The following is a 19,320-nucleotide window of genomic DNA, read 5'->3' on the forward strand; positions in this document are numbered from 1 at the left end:
CCCCCCCGGAGGAATTTGACTTTTTCCTAAATTTGTCATTGCTTTTCTGCTTCTAAATAGGGTAGAGTTATTCATAGGATTATAGGATCATAGATCTGGAATTGGAAGGGACCTCAGGGGCCATCTACTACACTCCATTCATTTTGCAGATGTAGAAACAGGCCCAGAAAGATTAAGTGACTTGCCGAAGGTCACACAGGTACATGTACTATAAAACATCATCCTTAAGAATATTGATATTGTTATGGCAAATGGCACAGTAGACAGAGCACAGGGGCATGAAGTCAGGAAGATCTGAGTTCAAATCCAGTATCAGATACTTGTTAGCTGTGTGACCCTGGGCAAGTCACTTAACCTCTGTCTGCCTCAGTTTCCTCAACTGTAAAATAAGGATAATAATAGCCTCCTAGTGTTGTTGGGAGGATCAAGTGAGATAATATTTATAAATCACTTAGCACAGTGCCTAACACATAGTAGGCACTTGACAAATGCTTGTTTCATTCCTCCTTATGACTAGTTTCTAAACCAATATATATTTTTTTTAACAGTAGCATCTGGGAAACTTAATTTTATCCAGAAATTAGGAAAAGTCAATATTCACCAATGGGAATGAGGTGATATCACTTCACTAAGGGACTCTGTAAGTAACCTTGGCAAGCTTGACAAAAATTTAAGGTCAGAGGTTGGCAACCAGGGATTGCCTGATTAAGTGGACCTCAGAAAACAAAAATCTGTCAAAATGGCAAGCTGGGATTTCATTATTTCACAGAGGAATTCATTTATAAGAAGACATTTTTAACTTCTGGCATTTTTCCTTTAGTCTGAGATCAGAATTGGGCAGACTATGAGAAAGAGGAACTCCACACTCCCCTCCCCTCAACCCAGTTTTTTTTTTTTTAAGTGTTGCTGAATGAGAGTTGTGATTATTCCTAGGGTGCAAATAAATCTACCATTATTTGGTTCAGTTATGAAGAACTCATGTGTTTGTGAGTTTTGGTTTCCTCCTGTAAAACAAGTTTTGACCTAGGTGATCTGATCTCCAAGGTCCCATTTGGCTCTAAAATATTTTGTGCTTCAAAATTACTATCCATCTACCCCATGGTTACCTTAGTTGCTCTTCTGCATTTCCTCAACGGTTTCATGGAAATCACTTAACATATACTTCATTTCTATTTGCACTTTTATAAGATATTAAAACTGGAAAGATTCTTAGAAAGCAATGAGTCCAGCTACCCCATTTTACAGATAAGAAAACTGTTGATTTAATCAATCAATTAACAATTATTGAGTGCCTGCTATGTATCAGCCCTGTGCCAGGTACTGGGGAGAAAATTACAAAAATGTAACAATCTCTACCTACACTCAAGAAACTTCTATCAGGAGAGAGACACCATGCCCATAAATAAGTATATACAAATAGATACCCAATAAATACATAGTATTTTTTTTTTTTTTGGACAGGAAAGGAGAGGGCACAGGTTGCTGGGAGTTGAGGGAAGGCACTGATAAACAAATATCTTTAGTGAGAAAGGTCGTGGATATCTTTTTTTTTTAAATCAGAAAATTTTTCAACTTGAGGTGTAATTTTCAATGCTCCATTATTAATCTGATTTCTTTTAAATACTGTACATGGGCTTACCTGTCATGGACATATACTTTAAAATATTAATATAAATATACATAATTAAAATAACAGAATGAGAGAATCATAAAACTGGAGGGTCAGCAAGTTTGTCTCACAGGGTCAATAGCATTGTACTTGAGAATGTAGCTAGCTAAAACAAACCACATTCTTTGTTTTCCTTCACTGAGGAAATAACTGATCCACAATAGGTGGAATTTTCCCTTCCTGTAATCTAATGTTGCTTGTTTCACTAGCTGAGTGCGGGCTTCACTTTGATCCTTGCCTTCACAAACAGTTCTGTCCCCAGTGTTGTATCACCAAATTAATGGAATCTTTGAGTGAAATCTCTTGCACAATAAAGAAAAAAGAAAAGTCAGTGGAAGAACACACAATCGATGTGTGATTGACCAAGACGTGTGGCAATGGGGGTGGGAGGGGGGTGCGGGAACATGAAGAAATGACCACAGTGTTGACAGTTCTGAGACAAAAATGCCCTCTGTCAATAATCTGTTTTTCAATCCATGAAGATTTCATTGGTTCTGCACATAAAGTCCTATTTCTATGACAGCAGTATCAGTATGTGGTGTAAAGTCGTCACTATAAACATCTCAGGAAAAGAAATTTTACAATGATCACTATTGGCTTCCCATTTCACCATGACTTAAGATGCATGCAAGTCTCTTTGAATGTCATCTGGACTTCTCTGCCTCAAAACTTCTCTAAAGGGGAAATGTTAAATCTGAAGTTACAGGAAGGATCAAGAAAATGAAATTTATGCCAGGTTCCAACTTTCCTTTTGTTGCTATTCTGGATCACATTTTTCCTTCAGTGGGTAGAAGCTGTGTTCTTTCGTTATGTTCATGTTTACTTAAGATTCATTTTAAACTACCTCCTAGTCATTGTTCCACAGCTGAAATTTCTCTCTCTCTAAGGGAGTTCAAGGCAGTCATTTCAGTGAATTTTCAGTGCCTAGGAGTACTCTTGACTCTCACTGGCTGAGTCTGGATGCCATATGACCTTGGAAATTCTTGGGGAATTGAGTTTTGGAAAAACCAGAGGAATTCCCTGCTTCAAATTGCCTCACCTCCACTTTAGCTCTTCTATCTATTTTCCTAGTTTACATGGGAACGTAGGCTTTTGGGGAGTAGGGATTTTTTTTTTGTTCTTTGTCTTTGTATCATCCCAGCACCTAGCACAATGCCTGGCACATAGTAGGTGCTTAATAAATGTTTGTTGATTGAGTGATTGGTTTTTCTTTCATAACCATTGTTCTCCATCTCTAGAGCCAAGGTTCTTAACCTTTTTGTGTGTATCCCCCCTTTGACAGTCTGGTGAAGCATATGGACCTCTTCTCAGAATATTAACAATAACAACAGTAATGATAGCTAGCATTTATAGAGTGCTTTAAGTTTTGCAAAGCACTTTGCAAATATTATCTCATTTGGTCCTCAAAACAGTTCTGGGAGGTAGGTGCTATTATTATCTCCATTTTACAGATGAGTAAATTGAGGCATACAGAAGGTAAGTGACTTGTACAGCCAGTAAATATCTGAGGTCAGATTTGAACTCAGGTGTTCTTCACTCCAAGACCAGCCCTCTGTCCACTGCTCTACCTAGCTGCCTCTAAGATGTTTTTAAATTAATAAAATACATAAGATTACAAAGGAAACCAATCATAGTGAAATACAGTTATTAAAACAGCAAGTTTACCAATTCCAGGTTAAGAAACTCTGCTCTAGACTTTAGGAATTTTTAGAACAGTCACTATTTATTTCTTTTCTGTGGCTACCATTTCCTGTAATCCTTCTCCACACTTTCATCACCAAAACTTAACCTCACTTTGTAATGATGGAAAACATTTAAGCAAAGTAAACCCACACTGGGACAGTATCTGATGGAATGTCATATTCCACGTACACAGTCCCTACCACCCTACTAAGAGGAGAAAGGTGTGTCTCCTTATTAGGTCTCCCAGATCAAGATAGTTTATTGCAGTTCATTAGTGTTTAATAGCTTTTTAGTGCTAATGTTATTCACATTATTGTAGTTACTGTGAATATTGTTCTCTTGATTCTGCTTTCTTTAATGTGCATTACTCCATATAAAACTTCCTGTTTCTCTGAATTGTTCACATTCGTAATTTCTGCTAGCACAATAATACTCCATTATATTTACATACTACACATTTGTACATCTCCTCAATTGATGGAAACCAATTTTATTTCAAGTGTTTTGCTACCAGAAAGAATGCTCCTAAGATTTTTGTTAAATATTGGATTTTTTTTCTTTCTGTCATTGACCAATCTTGGGTTATACACCTAGTAGAGGCAATGGTGGGTCAGAATCACAATCTGTCCTCCACTCAGCTGTCAAATTGTTCTTCTCTTTCTTTTCTTTTCTTTTCTTTTCTTTGCTTTTTGGTGAGGCAATTGGGGTTAAGTGACTTGCCCAGGGTCACACAGCTAGTAAATGTCATGCGTCTGAGGCCGGACTTGAACTCAGGTCCTCCTGACTCCAGATCCAGTGCTCTATCCACTGCACTACCTAGCTGCCCCCCTCTAATAACGTATTAGTGTACCTGTCCTCACATAGCCTCTCTGACATTGATTACTTTCATTTTTTTTGTCATTTTTTCCGGTCCATTGGGTATAAAGTGAAAACTAAGGATTGTTTTAATGCGCATCTCTCATATTATTAATGACTCGGAGCAGTTTTTCATTTGGTTGTTGCCTAGTTAGCATTTTTTGTTCCAAAAACTGTTTAGCCATATCCTTTGACCACTTATGTAATGGGAAATAGCATACTAAGGACTATTTAAATAGCAGACTCATCAAAATAAACTATGAAACACGAAGGGATGCTGTTTCTTTCTCCATGAGTTTGATTAGTTTTAATTGAACGCAGCATAACAAGGTGATTCAATCCATGAATGATAGTAGCTTGTTGAAAAACTTGACCAGTTTACAAGTATAGGCTATTTATATATTGGAACCAAGCACCCTCCTATCCCTGAGACCTCCATGGGGAGAGCGAATACCAAGTCATTGTCCCATGGAGGCCTCTGCTAGGGATTTACCCCTCCTCTTTTTCTATGGGGCCTGAATATTTCTTTTTTTGAATCATTTTAGAATTTCTTTGCTGTTGTTCCGTGATTTCTGGGGAATTCTATCAATTTACTTTATTATTGAGAGTTTTGGGTTCATTTTCTTTCATAGCATATTTACGCAAATCCTTTACACTTTTTTAAACTCATTTTTCTTCTCTATTTATGAGTCTCACTGTTGGTTTGTTTGCTTAGGCACTAGGCATATATATACCCAGCCTCCATCTTTCAGCCTTTTTCTTGTATTTATACTAATTTGTTTCTGTTTTCCTTCCTCAATCTTTGGCTCTTTCCCCTTTGACTGATGTGAGCTGTTCTCCTTCGTCTAGTCAATTGTGCCTCACTCTCAGAAAAATGCCAGTTCCTTCAGGTGACGGAGAAGATACTGCCCCATGGCCAAATCCTCCCCTTCCCACTCCCTCACCCCCCACTCCTCCATATTCTCAAGTATACAGCACACCACTGACCTATACCTTCTTCGTGGTCATCTTCTTAACCTGTTTGTATCAAAATATCCTCCCTGAGTCCATGCCCTCCCACTCCTCTAGGCTCCAGTAACTCCCAGGAGCTCCAACTCCCCCCCATCCCAAAGCAGGTTGAGTGGTCTATTTAAGCAGCAAATCTCTGTAGGCAACACCCAGTGCAAAGTCCCTTATTTCCCTTCATAGAACATTTTTCTTTACCCATAGGAACATTCATCATTAGCCCTTTTCCCACTACCAAAACAAGGCCTCCTATGTTTCTTTCCCTTTTTTTAATCCCTCCCTTTGCCTCTCTACCCACTCTTCTGTAGGCTCTTCTCTACCTGAGAGATTACAGTAATCACCTTCCCTCATTGCTGCCTTGCAACTTGACCAGGCCATGTTACACACTCCCATTTTGCTTGTACACTCCCATCTTGTACCATTGATTCACCTATAGGCATGGCACTCTGAGGTTCTGTCCTTAAGGTGCCAGGCCTGCTCCTCATTATCACCTCCACCTGATTACTACTTTCACTCCGTCTCCTGGTGTACCTTTCCTTCTACCTCTCAAGGGGGTGTGGAGGGTTTTCACATGAGTCATCTGCTGTGGCTATTCCAGTCAGGAGTCCCTCACAACTGATCCTGAAACACAAGTCTATGAGGTTGTTTGGGTTGGTTGTGTCCAGTATGTAAGATGAGACCGGGGTGACTAAGATGAAGGCCAGAACCAACACCACCTGAAACCTTTATTATTGAGCCACACAAGGCAGTGGAAAGAATTTTAGGCTGAAGGGCACTGTATCTAGCATTGCCTTTGAAAAAATTACTCCTGAATGAGAAAGACACAGGGAGATGGAGTTGATGAGATCAATAGCAGGGAGCCATGTGCATGGAGGAGCAATGTGGCAGAAATCCAGAACAGAGACAGATTGATTGGTGCAGCGGAGACCTTGTATGAGGAACAATGAATAAGAACCACCACGTGAAGGACGAAACTCATGGACTTTGTCCTTCACTGATACTCTGAGATATGGAAATATAGGTAGCTGATTGGTATGGGAGAGTACTAGGCCTGGAGTCAGGAAGACCTAAGTTCAAATCTCAACTCAGATACTTATTAGTTGTGTGACCCTAGGCAAGTCACTTCACCTTTTACCTCACTTTCCTCAACTGTAAAATGTGAATAATAAAAGTACCTACCTCCCAAAATTGTTGCAAGGATAAAATGAGATTATTATTCCCTTCCTTCCCTGAGAAAGGTGAGAATAATTAGAGGGCAGGATTGCCTGACTCTCTGAAAAAAGGAAGAGAATTTTCTTGACTCAAGTGACAATCTTTTCTATCTTGTGTGTAAATAAAACCTTTTCCATGTTTAATATATTTGTTAGCTTGAGTCATTGAGGGGTTAGGGGTTTGTCTCTTTTCCTCTCACTCTATTTACCAGTTTTATTTTCTATATTGCCATTTTTATTGGTACATTTTGTTTTGACACTTCAAATTCAATACTCAATGGCCCCTTTTCCCAACCCAAATCCAGTATCTCTCCCTTTCTTCTCTCCCAGCTCCCCCAAAAAGCCCAGTCCATGTTCTGGACATTTCCTGACTCACTGCACGTTAAAACTTAGTTATCCTGTGTCCCAGACTTCCAACTCTCTGCCAGGTGAATAGCTAATCTGATTAACTCACAAGACAGTTTTCCCTTCCACGTCATGGAAGTTAGGTGTGTGGCGTGCCCTTCTTTCCCCCACCTCCACCATCTGGAAAATCTGTGTAAAATTTTTGGCCCTCTATTCAAACCAGAAAAGAAGTCTGAATTTTTTCATTTTCTTTTATGGGGTGTTTACAGTACCTTATTGTAAAATTTGGGTTAAGTATTTGGTCATATTTGAACTTTAAAAAAGAAATTGTGTATATTTATGGTGTTAAAAGAGAAAATATGTTATTATACAGTACATATATTTTATGCATTTCTTAGTTTCTAAACTTTTTCTGTGTTATCTGCTAGCCTTCACATGTCTGTGGCTTCCATAAAACTCTCCAAAAATTCCCATTTAATTTCTTTTACTGACCCATGATATATTGAAACCACTGTGAGGAAAGTTGGTATGTGGAAGGGATAACTGTGAAGTGCGGTGGTAAAGGCACCGGATTTGAAGTCCAGACAATCTAGCTCTGACATTTACAATCTGTGAAACGAGAGGCAAATCACCTAACCTGTCTGGATCCTCGGGAAGACCTCTAAGGTCCCTTTCAGCTTGGTCAATGATGCTAATGATTTGTCTCAATCAGGGATTTGCATTTTACAGAAGGAAGCTAGGTAGATTCCATGCTTTAACACAAAGGGATTTGGTTTTGTTCAGCCCCACTCTTTGTGACTCCATTTGATGTTTTCTTGGCAAAGATACTGGAGTGGTTTGGCATTTCCTCCTCTGGCTTGTTTTACAGATGATGAAACTCAGGCAAACAAGGTTAAATGACTTGCCCAGGGTCACGCAGGTAGTAAGTGTTTGAGGCTGGATTTGAACTCAAGATGAGTCTTCCTGACTCCAGGCCTAGTGTTCTATCCACTGTGCCGCCTAGTGTTCTATCCACTGTGCCACCTAGTTGCCCCAACACAAAGGAATAAATCCCACCAATGGCACAAATTCAGATACTAGTAGGAGTAGGATAGTAATCTGCCAGATTCTACGAATCTCTATTTCTAGAAAAGAGTTCTTTGAATCGTGTCCCTTAAATTATGCTATGTAAGCACCTATCTATTGGGTCTATGGATAAGGCCAACACTAGCTCAATATGAACCATGAGATTTTTTAAAAAGATGAAATTAATAAGGCCAAAAAAAGCATATTCTAGCAGACTTGTGGATTAGAAGTAAAGAGATTTGGGTGCTGTATAAGAGATTATGAAAAGAATTAAATTTTTTCTTTAAATACTGATTAAATATGATCTACCCTTTCTGGATCATTAACTCAACTCAAAACCCTTGGATTATTGTAGTCCATTGTTAGAGAATCCATACAGAATTTGTTTCAAAGTGAAATCCAAAACCACACTCTAAATTCTGACTCCTAAACCACAGAGGCAAAGCAATGGATAGTGAAAATCTAGAAACTGGTTTGAGAAGAAATGTCTTAGAGAATAATCTTAAGAAATGTTATTGGTCCTATCCTTGAACATTTGCTGATGTTTAAACAAGCTTTCAGCTGTGACATTAATAAAAATGTTTGAATATCTATGGCAGAAATTAGATCTTGCTATTAGCCCCAATTTTTTTGTTCTGTTTAATAACTACTGCTTACATTTGCACATTTACAGTACTTTAGGACTCCAAAGTGATTTCATATCCATTCATATCTGGTCCACACAACAACCACTTTTATCCCTATTTTACAGATGAGGAGACTTGGGCTCAGAGAGGTTAAGTTTTGCCCACAGTCATGTAGCTAGTAAGAGTCAGAGGTGGTGCTCAGATCTAGACTTTTTGAATTTAAGTTTATGGTTCGGATTATTCCACCATGCTGCCTCTCAAGACTGGTGATTTCTGTGCAAAGACAACAGTCCCTGTAGTTTCCAAAACATAATTTTGGGAAACTTAACAATAGGTTTAAATAGTGATGTGATTGTAGAGGTTTCAAAAAGAGGCCGGGAGTTGCTAAGGGAACCACAAAATATACAATAGAACATAAATAATGTTAAGATGTCATCTTCTATATCAATATAGGGCCTGCAGGGATCCTTATGTGTGTTTAGTGGCCCCTCTTTTCTATACGAGTTTGACACCACTGATGTTATGATATCCTGCTACCATGGAAAAAGCTGTAGGTAGGTCTTAATGCTAAAACGAATGAATGAGCCCTATAAAATTTCGGAGGATACAGTTAATTGTCTTAGAATCCAAGATGAAATAAGCAAAGGAAATGATACTGTTCCTCAGCTCTTCACCCTGAAAAGTTAAAGTGTGTGGATCTAGATTACGGGATTGAGATGTCTTGTAAACTGTTAATAAAATTTTAACTTCCTCATAGAATTAAAGAATTGCAAAATCATAGGACATCAGGGGTTAAAAGTACTTAAGGACCCATTTAGTCCAACCTGCACTTGAACAAGAATCCTCTATGTTTTAGCTGGCAAGTGGTTATCCTGTCTTTGCTTGAGGATCTCCAGTGAAAGGAATCTACTATCTCCAAAAACAGCCCATTCAATTTTTGGATAACTAATTGTTTGGAAGTTTTTCTTTATATCAAGCCTAAATTTATGTCTGTAATTTCTACCAGTTGTTTTTAGATCTGGGGTCAAGAACAAAGCTAATCCTTTTATGTGACAGCCCTTAAAATATTTGAAGATAGCTATCATGTGCCCAGTCAATCCCCATCCCCCTTCCTCTACAAGCCTCTCCTACCGGGAAACAACCCTCAATCTTTAAAACAAATCTCTTATGTCATGAACCCAAAATTCTTCACATCCTATTTTGTCTCCTCTGGACATTCTCCAACTGATCAATGTGCCTTCTACAATGTGGTGTCCAGAAATGAGCAGAAAACTCCAAATATGCTATATATGACAAGGGCAGAGTACAGCAGGACCATCACCTTCCCAGAGTTGGAAGGAGCTCCACAGGTCATGTGGTTCAAACCCTTGGATGAAGCATGAATCCCATATGGCACACCCTTAATGGTTCATTCAGACTTTGCTTTTTCACATTACCAATGCTATCCAAGTTTGGGGCAAGACGTTTAAGAATTTCTCTGGGCTTCAGTTTTCTCATCTGTAAAGTGAGGGATGATTTGTAAATGATTTGTAAAATCAAACTATGATTCTATGACCTTAGAGAAGGAGTTCTCAACCTGGGGACCCAGAACTTAAAACAAAATATTTAAATATAATTGTTTCCCTTTGGAATTCTATGTTTTTTCCTTTTAAGCATTCAAAAGCATTACCCTGAGACTGGGTTCATTATCAGTCTACCAAAGGGGTCCATGACATTAAAAAAAATGGTTAAGAACTCTTGACTCAGGGGAACAAGTGATCTTTTTCCATCGTCAGTGTCTGCTGAAGGCAAGGTATTCAGAAAAGAAAAATAGACTTGGGAAATCAATAGTTAATTAAGAAGATCACGTCTAAGAATGGAAGTTGGATTTCTGTAATATATAGGAATAACAGGCCAGGAACAGAATGCAACTAACAAGAGCTGGTAAGAGAAGATATTTGTCTGGAGTCTGGCAAATTTAATCAAGAAGGCTTTAAAATGGAATTGGAGGGGGAGGGAAAACTGTCTATGTATATTAATCAACCTGAATATCACAGAGATAAGCCACGTGGAACAGCAGTAGAAATATTCAGAAGTTAACAATAGACAAAAGCCAAGGAATGAAGTCAGTAATAAAACTCAGATGCCTATACACAAATGCACAGATATAGCTACCAGAACCGGAGGAAAGTAAACTGGAGATCCAAACACAAGGATTCAAATCTGATCTCACAGATAACACTGAGATTTGGTAGGATGAGATTCATGCCTGGAATGTATCTCTGGAAGGATATCTTATTCAAAAGAAAGGTGATAGGTAAAAAGGATGGGGTAGGATACCATTGTATATTAAACGAGAGCACGCACACGTCCATGCATGCACACACACACACACACACACACACACACACACACACATTTGTGAGGCAATCCAGGAACCAGATAAGGGAAGTATAGTGGAGAACTTGACCCAAGTAACGTCTTTGAAGTCTAGTATAGTGGGGTATTTGGATCAAAATTGATTGAGTTAGAAAGCTGAGTGATATTGCCATAGGAGTGTATTACAGAAGAAATACAAGAGTTGGGGAAACATCAAAACCTAGATGGAGGTGTGCTATAATAGTGATGAAGGACTGCACTTATCTAGACATCCACTGGAATTCTCTCAGCCTAAAGCAGAATAGCAAGTAATTTCTTGACACAGATTCAGCAAAACAGATAGATAAACTTCCATGGATTAAAATTCTACAGGGAAGTCAGACAAGGAGGGATAGAAAACTTTCACAAATGAAATCTGAAGACATAAGAAATGATTCTGATGAGAATAATAGTGAGGTTGTCTAAAGAGATGGATGGTGATGCACAAGGAACTTACCAATCAACTAAGATTTTTGAAATACATAATATACATGGAAGCAAGGAAAGGTAACAGTAGATACAAAAGTATGGTGGCACAATCCTGTAAGATCAGCAGTGCTAATGCATAGAATAAACTGAGACTTCCAAGGAAAGTTAAGGATAACAAAGTTTCCTTTCTTTTTTTTCCTCCTTAAAGCTACATTGAAGGGGAAAATGAGGATTAAAGAAAGAATAGAACCAATATTCAGTTGAATGGGACAATGATAACAGATAGAGAAGAGGCAGAACACCTTCTTTCCAGTTGAGGAGAATGTTTTTGGGACTAGAAAAGACAGAATAAAATTAAGAAGCTGATAATCCAGTAAGAAGATGCAAAAGCCCCTAGTTGCTCTGAATGAGTTCTAGTCACAAAACCCAGATGAACTACATTCTATGGAAAGCATTTTGCAGATTTGTTTATGGAACCACTCTGATCCTTGAGGTTGTGGAGAATGGAAGAGGTGCTGAAGGACTGCAGAAAAGCTCATGTGCTGATCTTCAAAAAAAGGAAGAGAATGCAATCTGCAAATATAGGTCAGTGAGCTTGACTTCAGTTTCTGGAAACATTCTAGAACATACTATCAAAAGAATAGTGAATAGATGTTTTGTGAAAAACTAGAAAATGAAGTGATCACAAAAAGCAAGCATGGTTTCACCAAGGTTATACCAGACTAACCTCATTTCTAGTTACCAGTCTAGTAGATTGGGTGATGCTCGAACTTCCCTAGATTTTAACAAAGGCTTTGATAAAGAATCTCATGCTATTAGTAAGAAAAAGATGGAAAAGTATAGACTAGAAAATAGGTGGATTTGGACCTGATCAGATGGCCAAACCCAAAAAGTAGCCATTCATTAATAGCTCTACATTATCTTGGAAGGTCTCCTGTGCCCTAAGAATCTATACTTAAACATGTGCTGTTTAATATATTTTATCAATAACTTGAACAATGATAGTTGACTTTATATAGCGTTTTGAATTTTACAAGGTGATTGTTTTATAATTCCATGTATACATATGTAAAATTTCATGTGATCCATACAATCCTGTAAGTGCTACTATTACTCTCATTTTACAGATGAAACTGAAACTAAGACGTATTAAACCTCTTGCTCAGGGTCAAGATGAAACTGAAACTAAGACGTATTAAACCTCTTGCTCAGGGTCATATAACTAGTGTTGAGGATTTGAACTGAGGTTTCCTTACTCTAAATTTAGCACTCTACCCACTATGCCACCTACCTGCCTCTAAATAAAGGCATTTTTATCACCTTTGCATATGGTAACAAAGCTGAGAAGGTTAACCAATACAACAGATGACCGAATCCAAAAAGATCTTGGAACACTGAGCTGTCTAATAAGATGAAACTAAACAGGGTAAATGTAAAGTCTTTTACTTAGGTTATAAAAATTACCTTCACCAATACAAGACGGGAGAGGCATGGCAAGACAGCAGTTCATCTGAAAAGACCTGCATTTAATGCACAATAGAAGTCAACCATACAACCATACAATTTCAGCAAAGCAAGCTAATGAAAACTTTGATTGTATAGAGTCATTGTTCAGGACCATGAAATTTAGTCCTATTCTATTCTTCCCTAGTAACACTACATCTATAATAGTATGTTCAGTTCAGAACACCACATTTTAGGAAGGACGTTGATATGCTGGAGGGTACCCAAAGGGTAATAAGGATGGTTAGTCAGTCAACAGGCATTTATTGAGCACTTAACTTGGTGCCAGGCACATGCTAAGTGCTATGGATACAAGGAAAGGTAAAAGGCGGGCCATAAATCTCTCTTGATTTGGGGTCATATGAGAATCAGGTGAAACAAACATGTTTAGCAAGGAAGCAGATGGAAAACTATCTTCATGTATTTAAAGGGTTATTATGTAGAAGAGAACATTTATTAAGCTTTATTCTGAATGACTCCAGAGGATAGAACAAGGTACAAAGACGAAATTTTAAGCTTCATGCAAAGAACAACTTTCTAACAATTGGAGCTATTTAAAAGTGAGTCCCCTTTAGAAGTGGATTCTTCCTTACTGGAGATGTTCAAGGCTTGGATGACTATTTGTCATATATGATGTAGAGGTGATTTTTCCCCTCAGGTATGAATTGGGTCAGATGGCATCTGATGTCTCGGTTCTGGAGCAACTGTGAAATGATGATTAGGAACTCATTATTTCCAATCAGTGTATGCCATTTTTAGACAAGTTCTAAAAATAAATTTACCCTCAAATTGAGCCTATATTTGTCTCTGTGTAATTTCCAACTATGGTTCAAAATTCTGCCTTCTGGAGTCAAGCAGAACAAATCCAATCCTTACTCTTCCACGTCAGCCTTGTAAATATTTTAATATAATTTGTTGCGTACCTCCGGTCTACTCCTCAAGGTTAAACATCCCAAGTTTCTTCTATCAGTCCTTGAATGCCAGCCCCCAGTCCTCTTACCATCCTGGTCAACCCCTAGCTTCTCAACAGCCCCTATAAAATGTAGTGCCCAGTACTCAACACAATACTTGAGATTTTTTTCGGAGTAAAGTGACATAACCTCCCTTATTCTTAATCAGCCTAAGATCAAATTACTTCTTTTGGCTACTACATCACATTGCTGACTTCTACGGAGTGTATGATTCACTAAAACCTTTTTCACATGAACTGTTTTCTAGCCATGCCTTCTCTAAGACATTTCATTCATCTTTACTTAAGTTCACTTTTTCAGCTGTCCAGTCTGTCTGATCTCTGTCTGATGGTAATCCCTCCCAGCTTTGTGTCATCTGCAAATCTAGCACGTTTATTAAAACATGCTATTTATGTTGTTACAGAAATCACTTTTAAAAAGTGTTGGTACCATTGTAGTTTATATTGCTTCATTTCTTCTCTCCTCACAAACAGGATAAGAACTACTGGTCCCTGACGGGTTCCTCTAGTCATCAAAATGCAAACAGCAGTTAGAATAAACTAATAAAAGCTGTTTCCATCATTTCTATTAAAATGTAATTTTAATGTCAGTCCTTATTTGTAAAAGTTCAAAGACAATCTAATTTAAAAAAAATTAATGAAGAGGAGCAATCTTTTTTTTTTTCTTTGGTGAGGCAATTTGGATTAAATGACTCGCCCAGGGTCACACAGCTACTAAGTTTCAAGTGTCTGATGCCAGATTTGAACTCAGGTCCTCCTGACTCCAAGGCCGGAGCTCTATCTACTGTACCACCTAGCTACCCCGAGGAGCAATCTTTTAACATAATGCACAGAAAGCAACACATCAGTTTAAAAAAAATATTTAATGCTGCCCAAAACGTATAAAAATACAGTAAGAATGGCAGTACATTACAAAGTAGTCTCTCCTAATTTGTTCCTTTTACATCTTTCTACAGTTTTTCCAAGCATTTAAAAAACACTTAATACATCAAATTTAAGTTTTGCAAAGTCTTCTTGCTGGTGGGTGCTCTTCGTCCCCTGGATGTATAGTTTACGTTGTAAACAGATAATTGTGAGGCACTCTAGAGATCTATCAACCTCACTTTGATTCCCATTACCGGAGAGGGCTTCAGGTCTTGCTTTGCATGTCACTGGTTCAAAATTTATAGCTTCAGAACCTTCACAGATCATGGAGATTTAGGTGTCAGTCAATCTCGGCCTACAACATATAATACAAAACAAAGTCACCAACCCGGTACAAATTTAACCCCCTCCCCCCAACCTGGATACATACAAACACATGACTTACAAGAACTTTAAAAAAAAAAAATGCAACTAAAAAGTGTTCCAACATTCCACATTCAATCATCAGACTAATTGTTCCAGTTGTCTGTGATAAAATTGCTCATCATCTCTCTTTTGGCTAGAAAATGATGGTGCTATGAGGTGAGCTTATATCAAAGCACTGTAATTCAGATTCCTCTTTGCAAATTACCACCAAAAATCTTAGAGAAGCCTACCTTTTTCAGTTCCTTTCAAAATCACATAACGGTCCTCATGTGACATACTGCCAGGTGGGCTTTGTAAAACTAGGCCCCTGGAGTAATAACAGTGTTATCAATGTGAGTGTTAGATGTTTATATTGTAAACAATGTATAGTTTTTTTACTAGCAGTCTTGCTTCTCTTTGGCAAATAATACTGACAGAGAATTTATGTTTTTAATGTCATAGATAGTATTTGTATCACAAATTACTAGTGTAAAAAATAAGACACAGACAAAAATAATCAAGATATTTATTAAATGTCAAAGCTAAAACAAATAAGCACGAGAGCTCAAATCAGCATGTTATAGTATTGATAGATGAAATGACTTTCAAGGTAGGTATAGGGACTGGACCTATGATTTCAATGGCAAAGGTAATTCTCATGTGAGGAAATTTCCTCTGCCATGAAGAATGACATTTTCTCTGCAACTTACAGTCAGTCAATCAACATTTATTAAGTGCCTAGTATGTGCCAGGTACTGTGCTGAGCCCTGAAGATACAAAAGTGTCTTGAGTAAGGAGAAGATGTGAATTGCCTTGGGTCACACAGCCAATATCTGTCAGAGGCAGGATGAGACTAAGTCTTCTTGATTTCAAGGTTGGCTCTCTACCCACTATGCCATGCTGCTGCTCATTTTGAGATAAACTCTACTACTTTCTTGAAGATTTGCAAACCACTCAATTTTATTCAGGTTAATGCAACTGTCTACCCCTGCAAAAATACAAATATTCCCCACTACAGTATCTCTAAATAAATGAAGCACACCACACTCACAATTTGACCAAACCCCCTACATTTTAAGACCTACTTCATTCTGCCTACCCTAATCCCCTTTTTCCAAACTAGGCATCCACAGCTTTATACCATGTAGAAAGCTCCCCTTGCTCTGCTGTTTGAACGTGGCCAGTCAAATTTTTAATGGAAACTCTCTCATCTTTAAACTGCTGATTCTTAGTAACACTTTGGATGATTAACAGATGTATCTCCCAAGAATCCTCAGTGGCTAAGGTGGCAAGTACTGTAAGATAAGACCAATTAGTTGTAAAGAGTATTTTGTATTCATTTCCCAGGTAGTCACTAAAAGCTCTGATACAAAAAGTTTAAATAAAGGAATAACATCAAACAAACTCTTTTTGATTCAGAGACCACTGTAATGGTGGGCAAGTTTATTCTGGTGCAATTGTTTCTTTTTTTTGATTGTGTAAAACTATGATTCTATAAAAAATTACTATTTGGGCCAGTTTGAGTTTCAACATATGGCCTTTGTAATGGCCTTTGCTTCACTCGTGATACAGTTCAGATCTCTAAGTTTAAGTATTTTATGCATATATATCCACTACATTTAAAAGAGTCTGGCAGGCACATTGTGGCAAAGATAGAGGTCATTAAAAAGATAGTTCCATTAACTTTTCTCTATTGGTATGTTGTAGGGAGAGATCTGTAAGATTAAATAAAAGTTAGGTGGGTTAGTCAAGTTTTTTTTAAGTACTTTATTTGCAAGAAAGACAAAGCATATTACTTGTTAATTTTTATTTTATTTAAGTTACTACTTTATTTTTAACAACAAGAGAAAATGAAATGGCAAGCTGAATTAAATCAAACTAAACTAAATGTGGTTAGTGATTCTTGTATTTGGATAAAGCATTTATGCAAGACACTTATTGCATTAAACCATCCATTTTCCTTAATATGGAATACCATAGCAACTTAATACACTAATGGAAAATCCTGCTCTCTCCTTTAAATTTGAAACCAGAGAAAGTAAAATCTTACACAGGGGCAAATTTTGCCCCTGGGTATTTATGCAAAACTCACATGAGAATGATGGTAAAGCACAAAAATTCCTCTGCATTGTTTTTGTACAGAAAAACACTATCCTGCCTGTCTTTTCTGAGTCAAAGACAAGGTATCCTAAGGTTTTTTTTTATGATGGTGTTAAAAAATGAACAGAATTATGACTGCATATTTTATATAAATATTATTGTGAAGCTAGACATTTGAGATGCAATGAGGGAAAAAGATATTCACTATTTTCTTGAAACAGAATGTGAAGTAAAAAAAAAAAAGTCAATGCTGTCCTAAAATTAAAAACCTCAAATAATATATTTTTTAAGTAACAAGGACCAATCAGAGGTAACTATGCAACATAAGCAGTTGTAATGACTAAGTTCTTCAAATCTTTTATTTCATACCAAATGTAAAACCAATTTCCTGATTAGGATAACTGACTTTAAAAGACAGCATTTTTCAATTATGTGTCATTAATGGTACTTCGTGTTCCAAGTCTGATAATGGGCAGGGACATTTCAAAATTCTTCCTAATTGAGTTGTCAGCGATAATACCAAAGCCTGTTGGACAAAGTTTATTATGTGAATCAGTGACTACACTGAAAAATGCTACTGGTTAGGGGAAAATAAAATACACTACATGTAGAAGGATCAGAAACGACCGTAAAAAATAAAGCTTCAAAGGAGGATAAAATTTTTTCAAGGATCCGAGCAGCAAAGAGGACATTATTTATCTACAGACTAGGGGAAGAAAAATCCCGTGGTAGTTCTTAGAGCAAGGTAACTGTTAAAGACAGAAAAATCTTGTTGCTGAGAAGTAAATGTCAGGGCTCAAAACACACATAATTTTCAAGTAAATTATTCTAGGAAAGAACAATGAAAGTAGAAGAACTTAAACTCCCTGGATTATCCACTAATTTGCTGGGCCAGTGCTAAACACACAGTAGGCATTCAATAAATACTTGATGAGTCCAGTTGCCCTGTTAAACCAGAAGTTGATGAAATAGTATGCAAAATAAACATTAAAACATTCTTGCACTTGAATACAACAGCCCTGCTGATTTTCAACTTTGTCCTTAGCAAGGCAGCAACTTGTGAAGTCATCCCTAAATATTATTTCCCAAGAAAGGTACACATAACAAACAGCAAACTCAAGCAACAAAACTGTAGAAAAACATGAATGAAAGTTTTCTTTAGCCCCACAATAAAATATGATCCAACAGATATCCAGATATCTGAATTTAAAGTCATGAGACTTGGTTTTCTATTGTCTAATTTCACAGGCTAGAAATAAAAAAAAAAAATGACCTGCTGCATGCACATTAATCTAAACTTTTGTCTAAAGGTAAAATAGCTATTTTTATTTGGTTATCATTCAAATGCAAAACAAAAACAAAACAAAAATAAAAACAACAACAACAAAAAACCAAACCCACCCTAAAATACAGGCTACTAAAGGCATAAAATACCACCACGTTTGCTGTATGTTTCAGAATATAGATCTGGTTTTTGTGAATACACACCTCTGTTAAGTCCAAACTGGCGGTACTTGCAACACCTGGGGTCAGGAACAAAAAGCAGAATCCACCAACCAGTTAGATACAATCTATGAGGTTTCATTGACTGCTCATTCTGCCCTAAGTTGAATTGAAGGATGTGGCTAATCCTTTATGGCCCTGAATGGACAACCCAATGGCTATTATCTTCTACCTAACTATCCACATCATATTCTCCACTCAACTGTCTCTACCCGGGCTTGGACTTTGTAGAAGGGGTGAACTTGGGTTTAAAGAACTCCAACTCCTGTCTGAGGCACATAACAGAAGGTATTAGTCGTAAAATATCATGATACTTGGTTTATATGGCTTAAAAAAATGTTCATAGATTTCTCTTAAGGTCAAAAATAAAATTCAAGGGAAAATATCAATTTTTGGTGTTCAGTGTACAATAGCATAGCACAGCTGTTCATGTATCCTTTATAGCCTCCTATAAAGCGATGAATATTTTGAAATGCCTTCACCAATGTGAATTTAAAATGTATAGTGGACAGTAAATAAAATAATTGTGAATCCCATCAAAACTGCAGAGGAGTCAGAGGAGATTTCTCTCTAAACGCCAGGCCTCACTTAAGCTTGTCAATGGATGTTGAAATCAAATCAAGTAATTATTGAAAAAAGTGAAGTACTCTATTGTACAAACTACTTTTACAACCTAGTTTTTTTTTTTTT

General features: G+C 37.3%; 1 protein-coding gene across 1 annotated transcript in view; it reads right to left on the reverse strand.

Annotated features, from left to right (window-relative positions):
• Positions 1 to 14,602: 14,602 nt before the first annotated feature.
• The window catches only part of PTPN2 (protein tyrosine phosphatase, non-receptor type 2), a 98,841-nt gene continuing 94,123 nt past the window's right edge, over positions 14,603 to 19,320 (reverse strand). The window contains exon 10 of the mRNA XM_027852353.1: positions 14,603 to 14,977. Within this exon, the coding sequence (XP_027708154.1) occupies positions 14,956 to 14,977 (22 nt within the window). The 3' untranslated portion in view covers positions 14,603 to 14,955. The remainder of the gene's footprint in view (positions 14,978 to 19,320) is intronic.

The sequence above is a fragment of the Vombatus ursinus genome, unplaced genomic scaffold, assembly GCF_900497805.2.
Source record: "Vombatus ursinus unplaced genomic scaffold, bare-nosed wombat genome assembly UNPS02009573.1, whole genome shotgun sequence".
Lineage (NCBI taxonomy): Eukaryota > Metazoa > Chordata > Mammalia > Diprotodontia > Vombatidae > Vombatus > Vombatus ursinus.